Source organism: Capra hircus, chromosome 22 (assembly GCF_001704415.2).
Source record: "Capra hircus breed San Clemente chromosome 22, ASM170441v1, whole genome shotgun sequence".
Classification (NCBI taxonomy): Eukaryota; Metazoa; Chordata; class Mammalia; order Artiodactyla; family Bovidae; genus Capra; species Capra hircus.
In genome coordinates this window covers 16,926,045-16,947,866 of record NC_030829.1, presented here as the reverse complement: position 1 = coordinate 16,947,866, position 21,822 = coordinate 16,926,045, and the positions used below count along the sequence as shown (strand labels likewise).

Here is a 21,822-nt window from a genome sequence, read left to right as displayed (position 1 = left end):
TGGACTGGTTGGATCTCCTTGCAGTCCAAGGGACTCGCAAGAGTCTTCTCCAACACCACAGTTCAAAAGCATCAATTCGGCAGCGCTCAGCCTTCTTCACAGTCCAACTCTCACATCCATACCTGACTACTGGAAAAACCATAGCCTTGACTAGATGGACATTTGTTGGCAAAGTAATGTCTCTGCTCTTCAATATGCTATCTAGGTTGGTCATAACTTTTCTTCCAAGGAGTAAGCGTATTTTAATTTAATGGCTGCAGTCACCATCTGCACAGATACAGTCAATATTACTTGACCAGCAAGGGCAATACAATAGAGAAAAGATAGTCTTCAACTAATGGGGCTTGAATAACTGGACATCCATATTCAAAAAAGGTGAATCTAGACTCAAACCTTACACACCACAAAAATTAACTCAAAATGGATCACAGATCTAAACATAAAAAGCGAAACTGTTATACCACCATCCTTGAAAGAAGTAACTGATAAGCTGAACTTGATTAAAATTAACATCTGTTCTGCAAAAGACTGTCAAGAAAAGCCACATACTGGGAGAAAATACTTGGAGAAGACACCTCTAATTAAAGGACTGTTACCCAACATAAAAAAGCTCTTAAAACTCAACAGTAAGTAAGCAGACAATCTTCAGATTCAGTGTAATCCTTACCATAATTCCAGTGGCATTTTTCACAGAAATAGACAATTCTAAAATATGTATGAAGCCACAGAATACCCTGAATAGCCAAAGCAATTTCGAAAAAGAACAAAGCTGGAGGCAGGTTTCATGCTTCCTAATTTCAAACTGTACTACAAAGGTATGGTGATTACAGCAATATGGTACTGGCATAAAAGCAGACATGCAGATAAACGGAACAGGACAGAGAACCCCAAAATAAATCCTTGCACGTGCGATTGATTAATTTATGACAGAAGAGCCCAGAATAGACAGGGAAAAGAGTCTCTTCAGTAAGTGAGAAAACGGGACAGCCACGTGTAAAAGAATAAAATGGGATAGCTATCTTGGACCAAGTTCAAAAATTAACTCTCGACGTATTAGAGACTCAAATGTAAGAACTGAAACTATAAAACTTTTAGAAGGAAGCAGGGCAGTCTCCTCCTTGCCATTGGGCTTGGTGATGGTTTTTTGGGTTTGACACCACAAGCAAAAGCAATGAAAGCCAGAGTAAACAAGGGGGATCACATCAGACCAAAAAGCCTCTGCACAAGCAAAAGGAAGGAGATCATGGACAAAATGAATGGGAGAAGATATCTGCAAATTTAAAAAATGACCAGGAGATCTGGAAATAACGTTTTTCCAGATAAGACACACAGATGGCAGACAAGTACATAAAAGATGCTCCCCATTATTAAGCACCAGGGAAATGCAAATCAAAAACTACAGTAATTCATCACTTCACACCTGTTAGCATGGCTGTTATCAAAAAGACAAATCTAGTGAGGATCTGGAGAAAAGTGAACCCATGTGCACTTTTGATGGGGGTATAAAATTGGTACAGGCTTTATGGGAACCAGTATGGATGTTAAAAATAGAACTACTGTACAATCAGTTCCACTTGTGGATATTTAACTGAAAAAAACAAAAACAGTAACCCAGAAAGACTTTTACACCCCCAAGTTCACTGCAGCATTATTTACAGTAGCCCAGATACAGAACCAACCTGTGTGTCCATTAACGGATGAATAAAATGTATATTGACAATGACAGCCATAAGCAAAAAGTTAAATCTTGCCATTTGCAACAACACAGATGTTCCTTGAGAGCATTATGCTAAGTGAAATAAGAAAACCAGATACCATATGGTCTCACTTATATGGGTAATCTTAAAATCAAGTCATGAATACAGAGAACAGATTGGTAATTGGTTGCCAGAGGTTGAGGATAGGAGTAGGCAAAATGGGTGAAGGCGATAAAAAGGTCAATCTTGGACTTTACTAAATCAGTCTTAGGGATGTAACTACAGTGTGATGACTGTAGTTAATAATACTGTATTTGCCAGTTACTAAAGGAGTAGATCTTACAAGTTCTCATCACAAGAAAACTGTTTCGTAGCTGTGGCGATGGATGTCGATTAGACATTGTGGTGATCATTTCACAATGGGACTTGTTGTATACAGGAAGCTAATATGTTGATGATAACCTGTTTTGTGTTTTTAATTAGAAGTTGAGGACAGTATGGCAGATCTACATAGCCTTCACATTGTAGGTCCAGCCTACACTTTTAGCTTTATTTCACTTACATAAACTTCTTATGTCAACTAATATGACTCTCGCTTCTTTACGGTCAGGATTTTACTATGTTTACAGAGGTTTGCATACAGGTTGTCTTAACTCTTTCAGAAATTGATGGAAGGGAAGTGAGAAGGAATAGCACTTTTTTGAGAAGTAAATGGGTTTCCCTGATTAGAACATCACTAGACAGAGTTGAGGTCATGAAGTATAAGTTGAGAAAAATGTTTACCTGGAGAAGCTTGCAAAATGGAAATGGTGGTGAGGAAAGTAGCAGTGTTTAATTTACTGAAAGGGTTTAGCAAATCAGACTAGTTGGTTTTCAAAGACCAACTAGTACTTCAACAACTGTTCTTCAAGATGTGGATACATTTTAAGGTCCAACAGTATTGAAACCCTCCAGGAGGTATATAGCCTACTAGAGCTCTTCAGTTCAGATAAAACTCTATTTGGGGTTACCTGGAGAATGCTTTTTTATCATACCCTTGGCAAGAATAAAGAAAACAGCCTTATTTCTAAATGGGCAAAAGACCTTGATCAGATACTTCATGTACAAATGGTCAAGGAGCATGTGAAACGATGTTCAACAGCGCATGTCCCTAGGAAAGCGCAGGTTGACGCAATAGTGTGATGTCATTACCTATTAGAATGACCAGAATCCAAAACAGTGACACTGCCACATGCTGGTGAGGATGTAAAGCAACAGGAACTCTCATTCATGGCTGATGGGAGTGCAAACAGATGCAACCACTTTGGAAAATAGTTTGGTAGTTTCTTAAAAAACTAAACATGCTGTACTCCTACCACACAGTTCAGCAGTCGTGATTCTTGGTGTTTACCCTATGAAGGTGAAAATGTATGTCCACACAAAAGCCTGCACATAGATGTTTACAGCAGCTTTATTGATAATTGCCAAATCTTGGAAGCAGCCAAGATGTCCTTCATTAGGTGAATGGGTAAATAAACTGGTATTCCTGAAAAGTGGATTATTATTCAGCACTAAAATGAAACAAATTACCAAGCCATTTAAAAAAATGGAGAAACATTTAATACATATTACTAGTAGAGAAAGAAAACCAATCTGGGAAGGCTACATACTGTGTGATTCCAATGATAATGTGGAAGTGTAGAAAAGGTTACAAAATCAGCAGTTGAAGAGACAGGAGGGTGAATGGGCAGAACAGAGTGTTTTTACAGTGGTGAAACTATTTTGTATAATCCTGTAATGAGAGAGACACGTAATTTTACATTTGCCCAAATCCGCAGAATGTGAACTTTAAGATAAACTATGGACTTCATGGTGTGTCAGTGTAGGTCCATCAATTGTAACATGTCCCATTTGATGGGGCTTGTGGACAATAGGGGTGTCTGTGCATATGTGGGGCAGAGAGAATATGGGAAATCTCTACCTTCTGACTGACTTTTGTTGTGAACTTAAAATTGCTCTTAAAAAGTCTCTCTTTTTCCTTAAGTGACAAAGACCAGGGGGGAAAAAGACACGTAAAATAGATGTTTCCAAAGACAGACAAAACAATACGAAAAGTTATAATTTGAGAAAACTTTCCCTGAAATATTTCAAACTACAAATTGAAAAAATATATTGCATACCTTGTAAATTCAACCCAGGATTCAAACCCAGTATCAAAACATCCTAAAATTGGTGGCATTCAAAGAAAAGAAGAAGCAAAAACGAAAACCTGGGTGGATATCCAGCCCTCCTTAACAAAGTTATTTCTAATGGAAGAAGGTTAAGCTCTATCAGGCTTCCTGACAGCAACACTTTATGGCAAGAGAGAATGATACATTTAAAATACTCAAGACTGTGAACCAAAAGTTTCATAGCAACTATGTTATAGCAGCAAACTGTCATCCGCATGCAAGAACTTGGGGAGCTTTATTCCTGTTAATTCTCTTTCTTAGGAATCTGTTAGAAACAGCTGATTGAGGTGAACAGTCTTGAGAAACAGCAGAAAGTCTGACAGTTAATTATATGCAGTTAGAACTATGAATGCAGAATGTAAGGTGAAATTACAACATCAGCTGGTGTATGTGTAAATCAGTTGTAAATACAGTGCAACTACAAAGAAATAAACAGGAAAGAATATGGTTTTACATATTCTTGTAATGGTGATTACATTGATGGTATATCTGATGGCTTTAATGTGAGATCAATGAATCCAGTTGTGAGAACCAGAGTTCACTTAGAGGTAAAAAGTTACAGATGTTAGGCCAGAACCTTCCTTGTATCAGTATTAACTCAACATATTTTGTCACAGATAGATTAGATTGATAGATCCCATATCTACATATATATGTGTCTGTCTTAACTCTGTCAACTGGAAAGGCTTCTTAGAGAAATGGCAGATATTAGTCTGAGGGAGGAAATGTACCAGGAGCACCCTGGAACATCTTGTCATATCAGAGAGTGAAAGTTGCTCACTCATGTCCCACTTTGCAACCCAGTGGAGTATACAGTCTATGGAATTCTCCAGGCCAGAAAACTGGAGTGGGTAACTGGTCCCTTCTCCAGGGGATCTTCCCAACCCAGGGATTGAACCCAGATCTGCATTGCAGGCAGATTCTTTATCAGCTTGAGCCACCAGGGAAGCCCAAGAATACTGGAGTGGGTAACCTGTCCTCCAGCGGATCTTCCCGACCCAGGAATTGAACCACGCTGTCCTGCATTGCAGGCAGATTCTTCACCAGCTGAGCTACCAGGGAAGCCCATCAAGGGAGCAATGATACTGTCAAAGATGATTTACGGTTAGGTTTGAAAGACTTCAACCAACTTTTTTTAAAGAGGCTTCTGCTGACCGATGATACAACATTTTGAGCATTAATTATGATAAATGTGTCAGAATCAAATACATTTAAATCCTTGAGTTCATAATGGTAACAAAACAAGTAATTGTTCATCTTGGGAGAATGTTAGGAAAGCAACTCTTTCTGAAAACTAGAAAATGAAAGAATTCAGCAGTCTTGCCTTTCCTATACAACTGTATAGGCTAGACCAAAAATAAGGATGTTTTTCTTTATAGAAGCGTTCCCACAAATAAGAGGATGATAGAATTGGAGCATCACTATTTTTCAACCCCTAATTACACAAAAGCAATTAGACAGTATCTCTTGATGAAGAAAACAACTATGAACCAGTCATTAAAATGTGCAAACACACACTTGAATGTGAATCAGCATCTAGATCCAATTTGCTGGAAATACAGAGAACAGAGGAAACTCGTTTAACTGAACCACAAGAATAGAGCCAGCAAACTCCCAGCTACAGAACTCTATAGAACAAATGGTCCAGTTTCTTCAACCAGTTGCAAGGAGGGATAAAAAGAAACCAAGTGGTAAAGACATAGTCAAAGACAAAGAATAGTCAAAACTAAACCATTCCGTTTGAAGATGCTCTCGGATGAAGAAATTACAAACGTTGGGAAGTGATTACACTAAAACTCCAGGCAGTGGTTATTAGGAGAGAAGGAAGGGGATAGTGTTTGGGAGTACTTGAAAGGCTTCTGGGGTGGTTAGCGAGAGTCTCTTTGGTTATGGTTAGAAGATTATGTGTAATAGTTCATCTACCTGTACATTTGTTTTATACTGCAACATGTCTAACAAAACAACGTGTCTAACAAACCACAATAAACAGGCAAACAGCCCTGCAAAGGTCATTTGAACCCAGGGCCTCTGTCTGACTTATTTGCATATTTCTAGAGCCTAGAGCAGTACCTGACTAGAACAGGCATTCGACCCATGTTTGGTTGAATGAGTAAATGAATCTGAAGAAGCCTCCAACCACTCAGGTTGAATTTCGATACCTAGGTGAGCTTTCCAGCACCTCCAGATCTGTATGGGTGCCAGCATATGACATCACCAGTCCTGCCCTGCCTCAGGAGATTTGAAAGGGTCTTAAACTAGAGCTGTGTTGTAAAGTTGGAGTCTGGCAAGTTCCACAGGCTTCACGCTCCTTAGTCACTTCGCATGATGACGGCTCTCCATGCCACCTGGCTGCGCAGTGCTTCTGCTTTGACAGCGCACCATCCCTCTGTCTTTCTGTCCCACCCTTCTCTTTAGTCTTTCCTGCAGGGCTGTTTCTATGATAGACAAACCCTTAGCTCCTCCATATTGTCTCCTGACCTTAACTGAATATGGTCCTCTCCTTAGGACACCCTCTCCTTTGCGATCTTTGACATGAAGGCTGCTCCTTTCTCACACCCTATCGCATGGAGGCTCTCCCTCAGTGTTTCCAGACAAAATACATCTTGTACCTTCTATTAAAAATCTGTATTTCTTCTGCTCATGCACTGGTTATTGTGCTTTCATCCCTCTTCCTGCTGTGGTCTTAACCATCCAAACTCTGATTCTTTGATTCTTGGGGCAACTTTGGCTTGTCTCCTGCCCCTCCATTTCTGCCATTATTGTCATCATTTGGGTGGACATTCTAGCCAGGGTACCTCACATCTCAAAATCTTTTTCAAGAATTACTCAGACTATTCAGGTCAAGTACCCAACTTTCCGGTTAGCTACAGTCTCCTAACCTTGCAGCTGCTTCGTGTTAACTTCAGTGCTTTCATTTCTCCATGTCCTGCATCGGTCTGCCCTGCTGCAGTCTCTCCGTTTCCCACACCCAGCCTTGATCTGTTGGTGGATCTCAGAGTCACCTTACCTTGCCCTTGCCTTTCAGTCTGTAGTCGACCTTCTGTGCCTGCCCTCCCACATGTTGGTGCCACCACAAATTCAGTCACCTGTCAGGCCTTTTATTGATCCTTTTTTATCCTCTGACAGCTCCATAATTCTTACTTATTCCCTTCTCTTTTCAGTAGACAGTCTTGCCTCCTGCTTCACTGAAGAATTGGCTGCCATCAGGCATGCATACGTGCATGCATGTTAAGTTGCTTCAGTCATGTCTGACTCTGTGGCCCTATGGATTGTAGCCTGCCAGGCGCCTCTGTGGGATTCCCCAGGCAAGAGTACTGGAGCAGGTTGTCATCAAGAGCTCCCTAAACCTTGTACTTAAACCCTGTACTCTCCCCCACAAAAGAGGCTTCCTCTCTTCCGTTAGTCATCCTCTCTTTATCTTTAACCTCTTAGCAGCCATGACTTAGAAATCCTCAGAACTGTTCCATGCTGAAAAGAGATTCCATAGTCTCCTCTGGATTACATGCTGATCCTGTCCACTGCTGGTTCACTATACTTCATAGTTCCTGAAAAAATCCCACTGATGTCCCCTTCTTGTCCACACTTCTACGGTAATCCTCAGTCACCTGCCATTCTCTCCCAGAACAGACCTCAATTCGATTCTACTCTCACTCTGAACATGCTTTTACCAAATCCAGCAGTGGACTCTTTGTCCCCAAATCTAAGGGACCCGTTTTTAAGTCCCTAAGTCTGGACCTCTCTACTCCATTTGACCAGTTGAACTTCCCCTTGAATTCTAAATCCTTGGTTTCCCTAACACCACATTCTCACCATTCTTGTCAAAGCTCTGACTCTTTCCGGACATCCATTCCTCTGACCATTATATATTAGTGTTTCCCAGCACTTGGCAACGCAGTTTTCTCACACAACACAGCCGCCCTGAATAAGCTCATCTGTGCTTCATTTGTCATCTGCCACCTGCATGTTCATCTTTCTGGCCCAGATCTTTCTCGAGCCCCCAAAGCCATGCAAGTCAGCTGACTACTGGACAGTCCATCAGGATGGCCCACATGTATGTCTCAAATTGATTGTCTCGTCCCCTGCTATACTGGCAATTTTTCCCTTTCCCCTCAAGCAAAAAATTTAACTCTCCTCAGTGCCACAGTCCCTTAGCACACCACCACCACCTCTGTCAGTATAATTCAGATTCCTAAATGTTAAATCCTTTACCTCTCTCAAAACCACTGCCACCACCTTGCTTCAGGCCAGACTTCTGCTTTATTAAATCGTCCCCAACTAACTCAGCCTCCAAAATGCAAGAAGAAGAGGGATCTATCTGAAATGCATATCTAATTGTGTCCTTTTTCTGCTTGAAATCCTTCCCTGTTGCTCTTAGGTCTGAACTGCTGTAAACAGTGTCAGAGCTTTGTCATCACCTGGCCTTTGCTGATCTCTCCAGATGAATCTCTGACCCTCCCTACCTCACACTTTACAGTTCAGCATTATTAAATTGCTCTTCTCCACAGGTTCAATTCTATTTCTCATCTCAGCCTTTTTCCCCCAGCTGCCTTCTTTCATGAATGGCTTTCCTGGCCCCTGCCTACCTACCTCCTGTTCATTCTACAGTAAAACCATCCATCCCCTGCTCTACCCACCCCACCTAAAGCCATGTAAGGTATCCCTGTACCCACAGTACCCTGCACCAAGCAGATTTCACATCATTGTTACATGTTAATATACCCAACCAGACCATTAAGACAAAGGCTCTGATTTTCTTCAAGTTCTAAGCAGATACTGTGTGCTCAAAATGTGTTGAATGAAGGCTCAATTCCCAAATGCAAAAATTATAGTCAATAGAGCTGCCATCTGGGGCATGTTACTATGTGTAAGACACTGCAACACAATTCATGGGCATTCCCTCATCTGTTCCTAGTTCCCTGAGAGCACTGTCATCATCCCCATTTACTCAGTGGGATTTAGAGGTTAAAGGACTTGCCCACAGCCACTCAGGAGGAAAGGGTGGAGCCTTGTGTTCTAACCCATGCAATCAGGAGCTGGCAAAGATGGCCAGCTATTCTCTCTCCTGGAAACAACTCCAGTTTTAGTTGTTAACAGACTACATTTCAGTTAGGTGTGTGGTGTGACTCAGTCCTGTGGGATCTCAGGAAGTCTCCTTAAAATGAAATATGGGCCAGAGTGACAAGTTCAGACAAGGTCATGAGGTGTCCTTGAGGATGAAAGCCAGGATTGAAGACGGTGCTGAGTTCTGTCAGTCATGGTCCGGCTACCTTCATGTAAGGTCTGTTAATACACGGCTATACCTGGTACAAAGGGTCAGTTTGAATCTCACCCCTTTTAATCCCCTGGGGGCCAACTCAGAGAAGAAGCTAGCATGGGTGATATAAAGTGTGTCTTTATTTGAACATCATTCCACCTGCACTGAAGCTCAAATCCAGCAGCAGCAGAAGGGGTCAGGACCAAAATCAATGTTACCGAATTGGACGATGAACAGCGAGGACACGTTCAGACAGAACTTACTAATGGAGTGTAGACAACACCAAGCTATCCTAATGACACACAGCACGGGCCTTCTGCTGGTCAGAGCTCAGGGGAGGACTGTGGCTCCCTTGTTCACTTCTCAGGAAACTCCAGTCCCACCTGAAGGCTAGCCCTGAGCCAGGCAGGGGCCTGCGGAAGTTTCTCGTGCCAGGAAGATCCCAGCTTCTCCAAAGAGAGGGCTTTTTTGGTTTCCCTCAGTTCACACTGGGAGCTGCAGAAGGGTGAATCCCCTGTGCCCAAGCAGGAACCTCAGCAGGCAGCCAGGCAGGAATTTTTCCCCACACAGCCTTCTCTAAAAGCTCCCCGCTTCTTGGCTATAACAGGCCTGAAAAAGATCTTGAACCTACCCATGGTACTGATCCCCAAAGAGGAAAGGTCTCACATCCGGAGACCTGGAAGGACTTGAGCAAGCAGTGCTCTGAACCCCCTCGAGGTTGGAGCTGCCTTGGCCTCTCCTGAGAGTCCTGCATCAGGCAGAGGAAACCCTTTCTGGTCCAGGCATGGCGAGGGGAGGGGTGCCTCAGTGGACTGCTCACACACGGCTCAGCCTCTTTCAGGAACCAAGAGATTCAGCTGGGAACAGACCATCTCCTCTGCTTCCGCCTCCTCCCAGAGGCTTAAACCAAGTTGCCAGGTGTGGGTGAGAGCAATGAACATCCTCACTGTGATGGCTTCCTGACCCCAGAGAGCCATCTGGGTCCTGGCTTGCTGATGCTTCAGCCTCACCTGGGGCCTCGCTGAAGCATCTCCTTCCTACTCTGCTCCCACCTCTGCTGAAGCCTCAGGGACAGGGCTTTGGTTTGGTACCCACTCCAGCCTCTTTCCCTTCCCTAAGGTACCCTGGTGTTCCTTCAGTCCCACCAACACTCTCATCCTAACCCAGGCTCCTGGGTGCATTGCCCACTGCCCCCTAGTCAGGGCAGCAGGGGGCTGGGCGGATGGTGGCAGGGAAGCACCGTCCAACCACTCCAAAGGAAACCACCCCCCTCTACCACTAACCCACTCCAGTGGTGCTAACCTGCTGGGCAATCACCTAGATGCAATTCCTTCCCAATGGGGTGGGGCATGGCTGCCTGGGCCCCGCCTCTGCCTCTTAGGAGCTAGGTCCTAAGCTTCCCGCCCAGCAGCGCACAGGGATTTGTGGCTCCTGGGTAGCAGCGGCTCCCCATTCCCCATCGCCCTCCCCTTCCTTTCTTCCCCAGCACCTGGCCCCCTGCAACTCGCTTCTTCCTCTGTCTTCTCACCATCCCTGTGCCTTCTTTGTCTCCGGCCACCTCCCCTCCCACATCCTAGTTCTCTACCCATCACATCCCCTCTCTGGTCACTCTTTCTCTACTCTGTCCTACCTCGTTCAATCTCCTCGTAGCTCCATCCCTCCCTCCTCCCAATCTCTGTGCCGCCGCCTCTTTCCCCTGTCTCTATCTTCTTCCCATTTCTAATCACTTGTTCCTGCTCCCTCCTCCTGTTGGCTTCCAATATCAGGCTTTGGTTAGGATCTTGAAGGAACTCACTTCTACCCCTCACCCACCCCCCACGAGGCTCCCCCACCCTCTCACTCAGGGCGGGTCAGCGCGGGACCCTGGGGGGAGCAGGAGGAGGGGCACAGTGCAGGGGCCGGAGCATGGGGGAGGGGTGTGGGGGGGGGTGTTTGCCCAGGAGGAGGGAGTAGAGAGGGCAGGGATCAGGACTGTGCACGTTCCAGGTTTCAGGAATCCTCCCAAAACCGAGCACGTGATTCCAGTTAGGGTCCAGCTGGGGGACTCTAGGGTCTCTCTTGGCAACCCTAACTCTCAGGTCCAGGTCCAGGGGAAATGAACACAGGGTTGTGAACACATGGCACTCGCTGCTTTCCTCTCTCCTTCGGCCTCACGTGACATGGTGACCACGTGCTTCCCCACTGAGCCTGCAGGGGCCTCCCGCTGCCCCTCCACAGTGGGCCAGGCAGCAGGTACCTGGAGACAGAAGTAGGCACACAAGACGAAGCTAACCGGCCACCCAGTGTGGGGCTGGAGGGGGCCATCCACACCCCAGGCCAGATGGCTCTACCACCAGGACCCCCAGGCAGTGACGGGAGGTCAGACACACCTATAGTCTCCATCCTGTGCTCCCAGGGGCAGAGGGGAGAGAGAAGACCCTTCATCTGCCCCACACACACACACACACACGCACGCGCACACACACACTCACACACATTCACTCATGCCTCGGCTCCAAGCATGCCCACTGGGTTTGAGACCGTGGGCAAACCGCAAGGCAAGAGGTGGGCAGGGAGAAGGAAGAGGTGGGGACAGGGTTACAAGGCCTGGGGATGGGGACAGGGGGTACCCTGTTCAGAGGTGACCTGCAAGTTCAAGTTATGCAGAAAAGTATCAAAGAGGCAAGACAGTCTCTGCCCTTGGCAGAAGGGGGTGGGGGGACAACATGAGATGGGGCAGAGGGGTGAGGCATCCCCTAATTCCCCACTCATGGGCCTCTCCCCCAACCCCCAACCCTGACAACAGGGCCAAGAAGTCTATACTGTACAAAACAGGCCAGGGTCAAGGTCCAGTCCCTGGTGAACCGTCCACGCAGGGAGGAGATGGCCAGCCCCAGGCTGAGCCACTTTCAGCCCCAGCCTGCAGCAGCCACACGCCACCAAGACAGGAGTCTGAGCGTGGCCTCCAGAGCGGCCTGTCTTGGCTCAGAGTCCGTGCTGACAGGGCCCCAGTCAGCAGCAGACCCGGAGGCCCTGTGCTTTCTCCCTTGGTGCAGCTCGGATTCCTTCAGGACAGCTGGAAGCAGGCTGGAGCAGAGGGGCCTCGGGGAGGCCTGTGGTGCCTGGAGCTCTGTGAGGAGATGATGGAACCGTTGTTGGCAAAAAAGAAAAAAGGTAGGAAAGAGTCCGGTCTGCCCTGGAGCAGTATCTTGAATGAGTTTCTGCAGGAGGTGGGGACCAGAGGAGGCGAGGATGGAGCCAGGCCGCAGCCCTCCAGACTGGGAGAGCCTGGTGGGAAGCCACAGCGCCTCTTTCCCCAGAGACTCAGCAGGGCCCCGGCCAGGCTGGAGAGGAGGAGGAGGCCAGGGGCTGGGGGCCAGCTCCCTTAGGTCAGCTGAAGGAAGTGCAGACCCCCAGGGTCTGCAGGGCCTCTCCCCTCCCCCAGGCTGCATGTCAGCCCCAGCCTCTCTTCAAAGCCCAGAGTTCGCAGGCAGATAGCAGGTGAGGTGAGTCCAAGATCGGGGTCTTCCCTCGGAGCGTGAATGGAGGGATGAGAGGGCAGGAGACAGGACAAGCCGAGGGCAGATCAACTCCTGGGCTGTGATTCCGGCCTTCAGGGTCCCTGTGTGTGAGCAACAGGACACGGGAGGACTCCCCATCCGGAGACATCACCCCCTGGCCGCAACACAGAGCTTACTGTAGAGCCCACAAAATCTAAGAGAGACAGAGAGAGAGAATTGGAGAAAGTCAGAGGCCGCCCGGCACTGGGGCTCCCTCAGCCCCTCCTCAGGGCAGAGCTGGGTGGAGGGCTGAGCTGCACAGGTTCTGAAATGCCACCAGGCCTGACGAGCTGGGAGGCCTTGGGCCAGCTCATTCAGCCTGAGCCCCAATTTCCTCGTATGTACAACGGACATAATAGCCTCCTTCTTCAGAGTGATTCTGAGGGGTCAAAAGACATAAATGACGCCTGCCGAGGGCTCTCAGCTCAGCTCAGTTCAGTCGCTCAGTCGTGTCCGACTCTTTGTGACCCCATGAACTGCAGCACGCCAGCCCTGCACATAGTACACAGTGAAAATGCCAGTACTGTAGAGCTTAATTTTGTTCCGCAGGGCTTTGGCTCAGAACTGAGCTGTGAGGCTCACTCACCTTGAGTGCCCAGTGAGGGAAGGAAATCCCCAGATGCTGAAGGAAGGCAAACTGGGGCTCCCTTATGTCATTTTTAGGGCGCTTTAGGGAAGGAGGAGAGGACGCTGAGTGGTACCCACATGGGCAAACCCCCTCCAAAAGGCCACGTCAGTCTTTGTACTGCACTTCTGGAAGCGGCCACCAGAGGGCAGGCTCCGACCTCACGCGAAGACCATAGAAAGCACCAGGCGTTTGTGACACCAGAGACAGGAGCCTCAGAGGACAGCTCAGCAGCCCAGGAGGGCTCTGAAAGGGGGACTGGCAGCAGGGAAGAACTTGGCCTTCAGACTTGGACCTGGGCTCAAATCTTGGCTCCACCAATTAGGTGACCTCAGGTAAGTTACTGGACCTCTCCAGACCTCAGCCGTCCCACTTATAAAATGGTCACGGTGCCTGCCTAATGGGAAGCTGTGACAAGTGACAGATTTCACTGAGCATTCACCACCTGCCCCTTCATAGGCCCAATTTTGCTTCATTGCAGGACAGCCCTGTAAGGTGGTAGCTTTCTCAACACCGTCGTTTTTTTTCTTTTCAGTTTTATTGAGATATGGCTGACATACAGCACTGTATAAGTTGGAGGTGTAGAGCATAATGATTTGACTTATATACTGTGAAAGTATTAGCAACCAATTTAATTTTTTCTAATTTACTAAATGCTTAATAGATGGTAACCTTCATTTAAAACACATTAAATATACATAACCTACATTATGTGAAATAGGCTACAAAACCCTCAATATTTTTTGGCATTCTGAAATTTTTACACAAACCACAGCTGGGGGAGTACTGATTCAATAGACAAAATCTGCTCTTTTCTTCTTTCTCTTACTCCAGTAATCACCTCTAAGACACGTTAGACTGGAGGCTGAGTCTTCCCTATCATGGGGAGAGGGTCACTCTCCTCAGAGAAGGAAACCTCATGAAGAACAGGGATTGGGATGTGAGTCAGTATCACTCAGATTTCTCTAATGAGAAACATCTGACTTGTAGAAGGAAGCGTCTCAGGAGGATGAAATAAAAAGGTTGTTCTGAACCTGGAAGGCCTCCCCTCATCCCTTGTCTCATCTCATGAAGACAATTCTGAGGGGTTCTTCTGGGCTCAGGTGAGGTGAGTTGGGTAGAGTCCGGGGAGTCAAAGCCCAGCACTGGGGCAAGTGTCCCTGTGGTCATCTGGTGTGCCTGTTTGCATCCAAGGCCCATTAAACCAAGAGGATGGCGACTATGGACAACTCCACAGATCAGGTCTCTGAGTATCCTCAGGGGATAAAAAGGACCTGAGTCTTACTTTTTTCCCACCATTTTCATTTAGGTACTGCAGGAAACAGGCTCAAAGAGGTAAAGTCATTTCTTAGCTCAACCTACTTCCAACACAAATAATTTGCCTTCATGGTCCAAGTGTATTCACACCACAATACTAGAGTACCTCCTGGCAAATGAGCTAATAACTGTCGCTATCATTATGCCCATTTTATAGATGAGAGACTCAGATGAATGTAATTAAAGGAAAGTGCTGAACATAGATCCAGCATCTGCTAACAGTTCAAGGAAGGTTGAGACTAAGAAAACTGTGAAATCCAATTTCTCAAGGCAGAAAACGGGCACCCAGACAGGCAGAGTGTCTCCCCCTTCTCCAGGGGCAGTGTGGGCCCCTGGGTCAGAGGCCTGACCTTCCTTTAGAAAACAATCTGGAATTATCATTACAATTGTGAGTGTGCAATTCCACCTCAGGGAAAGACACTGAGAAAATAGAAAACAAAGACCAAGACAGTCATTCTTGTAATGACCTTCCCAGTAACAGAAAGAAGAAAGAAAAAACAGGGAACCTCCCTAACAGCCCCTACAAGGAGAATGGTTAAGAACCTACAATTCTGTCGTCTTATGTAACACTAAGCATTGGATGAAAAGGACAAGATGGTTCTCCATAAAATGATAAAGATCTTAAAGATGTGCTCTAGAACTAAGCACCAAGAGCAATCTGAGGAGGGATTTGTTTCCATGATGCCTCTCCTATATCAACATGACACAACCATGTATTTCATAAAAGGATGTACGTAGACACATAGGTAAGCATCTGATAACAGTGGTTAAGGCTCTGGCCTTGGTGGTGTCAGCTTTTTCTTTACTGTATATTAATGTTACCTGATACATATGAAGGTTTATGTGTACTATACTAGGTATAAAGCATACTGTACCAAACATCTGTAGGCTCACCATGCTGGAAAAACTCACCAATAATTTGTACCCATCCACCTGTCCCCCACCTCACATCCTTGCCTCTCTGCTTCCATTCCAACCACAGAGAACCACCATCCTACCTTTTTTATTGATTATTTGTGTTTGTTTGTTTTTTTTAAATACAATATTAAACTGTATTTAGTGTAGTGTTAATTCGTTTTTAGCTTTAAAAAATTATTACTCTGTCATCTTCTGGAATTTGAGTCCCCCTGCCTCAATATTGTGTTTACAGGATGTAGCCATTCACTGTTACCTAAAACTGGCATTCATTCATTTCCACACGTGTAAACAATTCCATGATGTGAATACACCACCATGTATTTATCCATCCTCCAAGCTGTTTTTAGTTGCTTGCGATTTTGAAACTGCTGCCAAGAGCATTTATCCACACTTCTCCTGGGTTTATACTCATGGTAGGGTTTGCTGGGTCAGGCCCCTGCAAATGTTTAGATCTGAGGGATAACCTCAAACTGTCTCCAAGGCACTCGGCCTCTCTGTAAGGGTTCCTGCTTGGGCTTCCCTTGACTTGGAAGGTGTCCCGCCCCACCCCCAGCCGCCACGCCAAGCACGCCCACTCGCCTTTGTTCTCCTGCTTGAGCTCTTCCTGCAGCAGGTCGGTTTGCCGGTTCCCCAGCACGAAGGCAAGGAAGGAGAGGATGAGGGCGTTGAGGATGCCGATGATGGCCAGGATGTACGCCCAGCGCACCGAACAGTCCCCCAGGGAGTACTTCCCAGTCTTGGCCCCGCACATGTCCCGGATCGTCTCGGCGTCCCAGCCGTCGGGGAAGATCATGCAGCCCAACACGAGGCACAGAGCTGAGGGGGCGCCGGGCCGAGCCCACCGCCGGGTCAGGAAGCAAGAGAGAAGGGGTTGGTTACTTCCCAGAGCCTGAGGACCACCGAAAGCCCCCCGTAGGCTGGGACCCCGCACCCCACTCGGCCCATCCACCCAGGAGCTTGTTTATCTCCCACCGACCTAGAAACTAAACTCTAGGAGGGCTCATGCCTCGAAGAGCAGAAATGCAAGGCCTTTGCCTGCCCCATCAGATCAACAACTCCTCCAGGAAGCCCTCCTGGAGACAGAGGAAAATAGCAACTCAGGGTCACCTCCTTCAGCTCCCTTTAGTATCTTGGCACATCGCTCCCTCATCCTCCTCATTCTTTATTTTTTATTTCTGTCATTTACTCAACAAATTTTTATTGAGCGCCATGTTCCAGGCTCAGTAGGCCACCTCCAGTCTGGGATCTCCTCCTCCTGGCAGTGAGAGTTTTTGACTATGTTAGCTGGAGTGACGTTGCCCTTTTAGTATCTGACAGTCCAATGGAGACTGGATCACTGTGTCTGAGACGCAAAGGCTCCCAAAGGCTCAGGTTGGAGCAAGGGGGCCCTTGACCCCATGCCAGGCCCACAGGGTGCTAGACGTGGGTTTAAGATGACAGTGGTGACAAAGTGGGGGTGGTGGTCAGTTCTGCCCACTGCCTACGAGACACAGCTAGTCCCCAGGGTGGGTAGGGACCCCTGGCTTTGCCATCTCCTTCCTTCAACTACCATATGTGAGAAAGCGTTCCCCACAGCACAGACGCCTCCCTGCCTGAGTTCTGCCTCTTCTGGTCTCACCCTCCATCTTCCAATAGGACAGTCCTTCCACACATCCCCAAGGATGTGTTCCTCACACTGACACAGGGCGCCTCAACAGCACTCTGATCTTACACACACACACACAGGAGCAGGCCTTCATTCCCCTCTCCTGTGCTCGCCTTCTTCAAGACAATTCTCCATACAGCTAGTCCATACAGTGTTCAAGGGGAGGCCACCTCTGTTTAAGGGCTGGGAAACGAGTTTGCGGCAAAGGGGATGGCAATGCAAAAAGCCTTGAGGCAAGAATGAGCTTGGTGAGTTAAAAGAGTTCCACAGTTGGAAGATAGCCTTTAGAAACCCAAATGGGGAAGAAAACCCAGGGAGCACTCAGGGCTGGAGATATAAATGTGGGAGCTGTGGACATGTAAATTCCCGGGACTAGACATTACAGAAACTGACTTGAAGGCCCAGAACTGAGCCCAGAGGTGCTCTATCATTTATGGGGCAGGAAGAGAGGAGGAGCCTCTGGAGAGGGCTTGACCCATTCATCTCCCCATATTCCCCTAACACTTTCCAAGACCCTCCAGGACCCTGCAGAGAGGAGGAAGGTCAGTTGCCAGGGATGAAGAAGTGGCCGATGGCATCCCCAGGGCACTCTGAGGGGTCGGAGGAGTGCGCTCCCACCTCCCCATTCTTGGTCCTGAATCTCCAGCTTGAGGCAGGGGTGAGGAAAGAGCCTAGGGAAGAGGAAAACCCACCCCGTCCCTCTGCCTCCTCTCCCCTGTACAGTGTTTCCTCTCCCGCCCAGAGCATCCCCATCTCCATAGAAACGCGGCAGTATCCTGCGGGTGGTCCTCCTCCCTCCGCAAGCTCAGCGTTGAGTGAGTTTTTCTTCCTCAGGGCTCTGCGCCTGCACGTTCTCTTGGTCTCCGTGCCTCATCACTTACGTGCCTCTCTAGTCATGCGTCTTCATTCCTTCCTCTTCTCCACCCTTTTCATCTTTTTTTGCCTCCCTCTTCACATGCCTCCCCCTCTCTCCAGCTAGTCCATACAGTTCTCAAGCCTCAGTCCTGACCCTCTTTCCTCCTTAGATCTCAGCATCTGACATTCATTCAACACCCCTCCTCTTCTTCCTTTTCTCACTTCTCTTCCTTCTCTTTACCTATCCCCTCACCCTTCCCCCTCTGTGACTCTCCATATATTCCACAAATAAATTCTGAATATCTGCTATGTGTCAGGTACTGTGCAGGCTGCTGGGGACACTGGCAGGCATGGTTTCTTGTCCTCAGAAGCAGAGGTGTGTGGAGAGGAATCAAATCAATATACAAATAGAATACTTATATGTGTCAGGGAGCGACTAGACGAGACCCAGAATTACAGGGACACTCAGAGAAGGCAGGGGCTGGGACCTCTCCATCTGTCGCTCACTCTCTCTGCCTTCTTTGCTCGGCAGTGTTCTAGGTGGTGGCGATGGGGCCCCAGAGACTGCTCTGGGAACAAGAAACACCCAGAAGTAAAGCAAATGGAGAAAAGTCACTCGGATGGGTTTCCTAAGACCTAGGAAAGACAGGAAGAGACCTCTAGGGACAGTGTAGGCCAGGTAAGTGATCAAGAGGCTCAACAGTCAGTGTAATGACTAGAGGGAAGGCAGCCTTCAACACCCCCATTTGCTGGATGAGAAACCGAGACCGAGGTCTTTGGAGTACAAGTTCAAGTATCTTTTTGAAGTGATAAGCTGGCTGAATTGGGTAGACACCGGTGCAAGGTGCAGGGTGGGGTGGGTGGGTGCATTGTGGGATATATAGCGTCCCCCTCGGCCTCAACCCACCACCCACGGTGCCTTACGACACTGTCAGATGTCACCTGGGAGGCAAAGCTGTCCCTGGTTGAGAACCACTGGTGTAGGGGGAGGCGCTCTCAGATGGGGCGCGACTGTCCAGTCACCCTAGAGTCCACTGACTTCCCAAGCAGCCAGGAGGTGTGAGAACTTTAAGATGATGAAATTAAAGTTATTAATAATATGATAATGCTAACAAATAGTACTGAGTGCTTAACTATGTGCTAGGGTGCTAAGCTCCTAACATGCCTGATCTCATTTAATCCCACAACAAATCTAGAGGAGGGAAGAATGATCATCCTCATTTTGCAGATGAGGAAATTGAGGAGCAGAGGAACTAAGTGTCATATCCATGTCACACAGCTAGGAAGTGGTGGGCTCTGTATTCAAACCCAGACAGGTCTTCACTTAATGCTTCTCTTTGAGCAGACTCACTTCTTTTTTTTTCCTCTGGCCACACTACACAGTTTGTGGGATCTTAGTTCCCCAACTAGGAACTGAACCCAGGGCCTAGGTGTTGAAAGCACAAAGTCCTAACCACTGGACCACCAGGGAATGCCGTAGACTTACTTTTAAACTGAGAGGCATTTACTTACAAAGTAAGCTGTATATCACTATCAAAGAAAGGAAACCAGGATCATTTGCCATAGATAGAAGGAAACTATAATCACAAGTATGTGTGTGCGCTCAGTCACTAAGTCACGTCCAACTCTCTGCGGCCCCATGGTAGAGAGAAACCAAATGTTGTTCTTAGGTTCAAGCTGGACACTTTTACCTGTCAGGTGCTCTGAGCCACCTCAGAGTACCCTGAAAAGGAAGGAAATTCTGACAGGTGCCACAATGTGGAGGGATCTTGAGGACAATATGCTAAATTAAATGAGTCAGTCACAAAAGGTCAAATACTGTATGATTCCACTTACATGAGGAACCGAAAGCAGTCAAATTCCTACAGGCAGAATACTGGTCATCAGGGATGATGGGAGGGTGTGGGGAGTTAGCGTTTAATGGGGACAGAGTCTCAGTTCTGTAGGTGAAGAGAGAGTTGTGAGGATCGACGGTACGGATGATTGCACAACAGTGTGAATGTACTTGATACCCCAGAACTGGACACCTAGGAACTGGTAGAATGGCAAATTTTATGTAATGTGTATTTTATCACAAAAGAGAGGAAGGAAGGGAGGAACGGGAACACAGAAAATGACATGAAGTACTTTCCTCATGGATGTGTATGTAATGCACACAAAAATATCTTGGAAATACAGAAATTAAGTTTATAACCATGGTGGCCTTGGGGCAAGGAGAAGATGGGGACTTTATCCTGTCTGTAATACTTCAGCTCTTCATGGAGTGAATGTATTCATGTATTACTCATTAAATTAAAAAACATAATTAAAAATACTGGTTTTTCAGAGAATACACATATATACACACATAAACTTGCAAGTCTATATAAATATTTCTGGAAGGATACAGAAGCAACTTAATGATGGGCACCGCTAAAACACAGCCCGGTGTGGTGGAGGAAAGGAGACAGACACTGTTTATTCTCTGCCCTCCCATACTGTTGGAAGTATTTAACGTGTGCATAGATTACTTTGATGATAAAAAAACAATATTATTATGTCCAATCCTTTTCCACCTATGTCTGGCCATAAAATCCTCTTAAAGGTGTAAACCTTTAAGAATAATTTTAAAAACTAAAGGAAAGTTGAAAGGAAAAATGATAACTTGGATTTGGAGAATAAACCCAGAATGAGACTAAAAAAGTGATGAATTAGTAAAAGAAAATAATATTTGTTTTCTTTAAAGTGTGTGTGTGCTGTAAATGTGCCTTTATATAAAGCTTTTTAATTATGCATTTTATGCTTAGTTATTTTAGCAGAGTTTCATTATGATACCATTACACTATCCTCAAGGGACATCCACGGGGCCAGTCACTCCTAGAGGGAGGCCTTTGTTTACGCTCAGCTGGCCCCTCCATGCCTGATGTACCACAGCTGCTACCCATTACTAGGAGGTCAGATTGGATGTCCCCCAGGGCTTTCTTTTCCTGAGCAGTCTCCAAAGAGGTTTGCTATGGACTGAACTGGGTCCCCACAATAGTGATATTTTGAAGCCCTAACCTTCAGTGTGAGAGTATTTGTGGAAGAGGCCTTGGGAAGGTAATCAGGGTTAGATGAGGTCATGAGGGTGGAGTCCCATGATGGGATTAGTGGAGCAGCCCTGAAGAGATACCCCATGTCAAAGGTAAAAGGAACCCAAGTAAGACTGTAGGTGTTGCAAGAGGGCACCAGAGGGCAGACACACTGAAACCGTAATCACTGAAAACTAGTCAGTCTAATCACATGGACCACAGCCTTGTCTAACTCAATGAAACTAAGCCATGCCATGTGGGGCCACCCAAGATAGGCGGGTCATGGTGAAGAGGTCTGACAGAATGTGGTCTGCTGGAGAAGGGAATGGTAAACCACTTCAGGATTCTTGCCTTGAGAACCCCATGAACAGTATGAAAAGGCAAAATGATAGGATACTGAAAGAGGAACTCCCCAGGTTGGTAGGTGCCCAATATGCTACTGGAGATCAGTGGAGAAATAACTCCAGAAAGAATGAAGGGATGGAGCCAAAGCAAAAACAATACCCAGCTGTGGATGTGACTGGTGATAGAAGCAAGGTCTGATACTGTAAAAAGCAATATTGCATAGGAACCTGGAATATTAGGTCCTTGAATCAAGGCAAATTGGAAGTGGTCAAACAGTAGATGGCAAGAGTGAACGTCAACATTCTAGGAATCAGCAAACTAAAATGGACTGGAATGGGTGAATTTAACTCAGATGACTATTATATCT

At 46.7% G+C, this 21,822-nt stretch overlaps 1 protein-coding gene across 1 annotated transcript in view; it reads right to left on the bottom strand.

Moving 5' to 3' along the window:
- LHFPL4 (lipoma HMGIC fusion partner-like 4) overlaps positions 9,282–21,822 on the bottom strand; it is a 33,500-nt gene continuing 20,959 nt past the window's right edge. Inside the window, exons 2-3 of the mRNA XM_013973450.2 lie at positions 16,140–16,376; positions 9,282–12,854 (exon numbers count right to left, since the gene is read on the bottom strand). Of these exons, the coding sequence (XP_013828904.1) occupies positions 12,754–12,854; positions 16,140–16,376 (338 nt within the window). The 3' untranslated portion in view covers positions 9,282–12,753. The remainder of the gene's footprint in view (positions 12,855–16,139; positions 16,377–21,822) is intronic.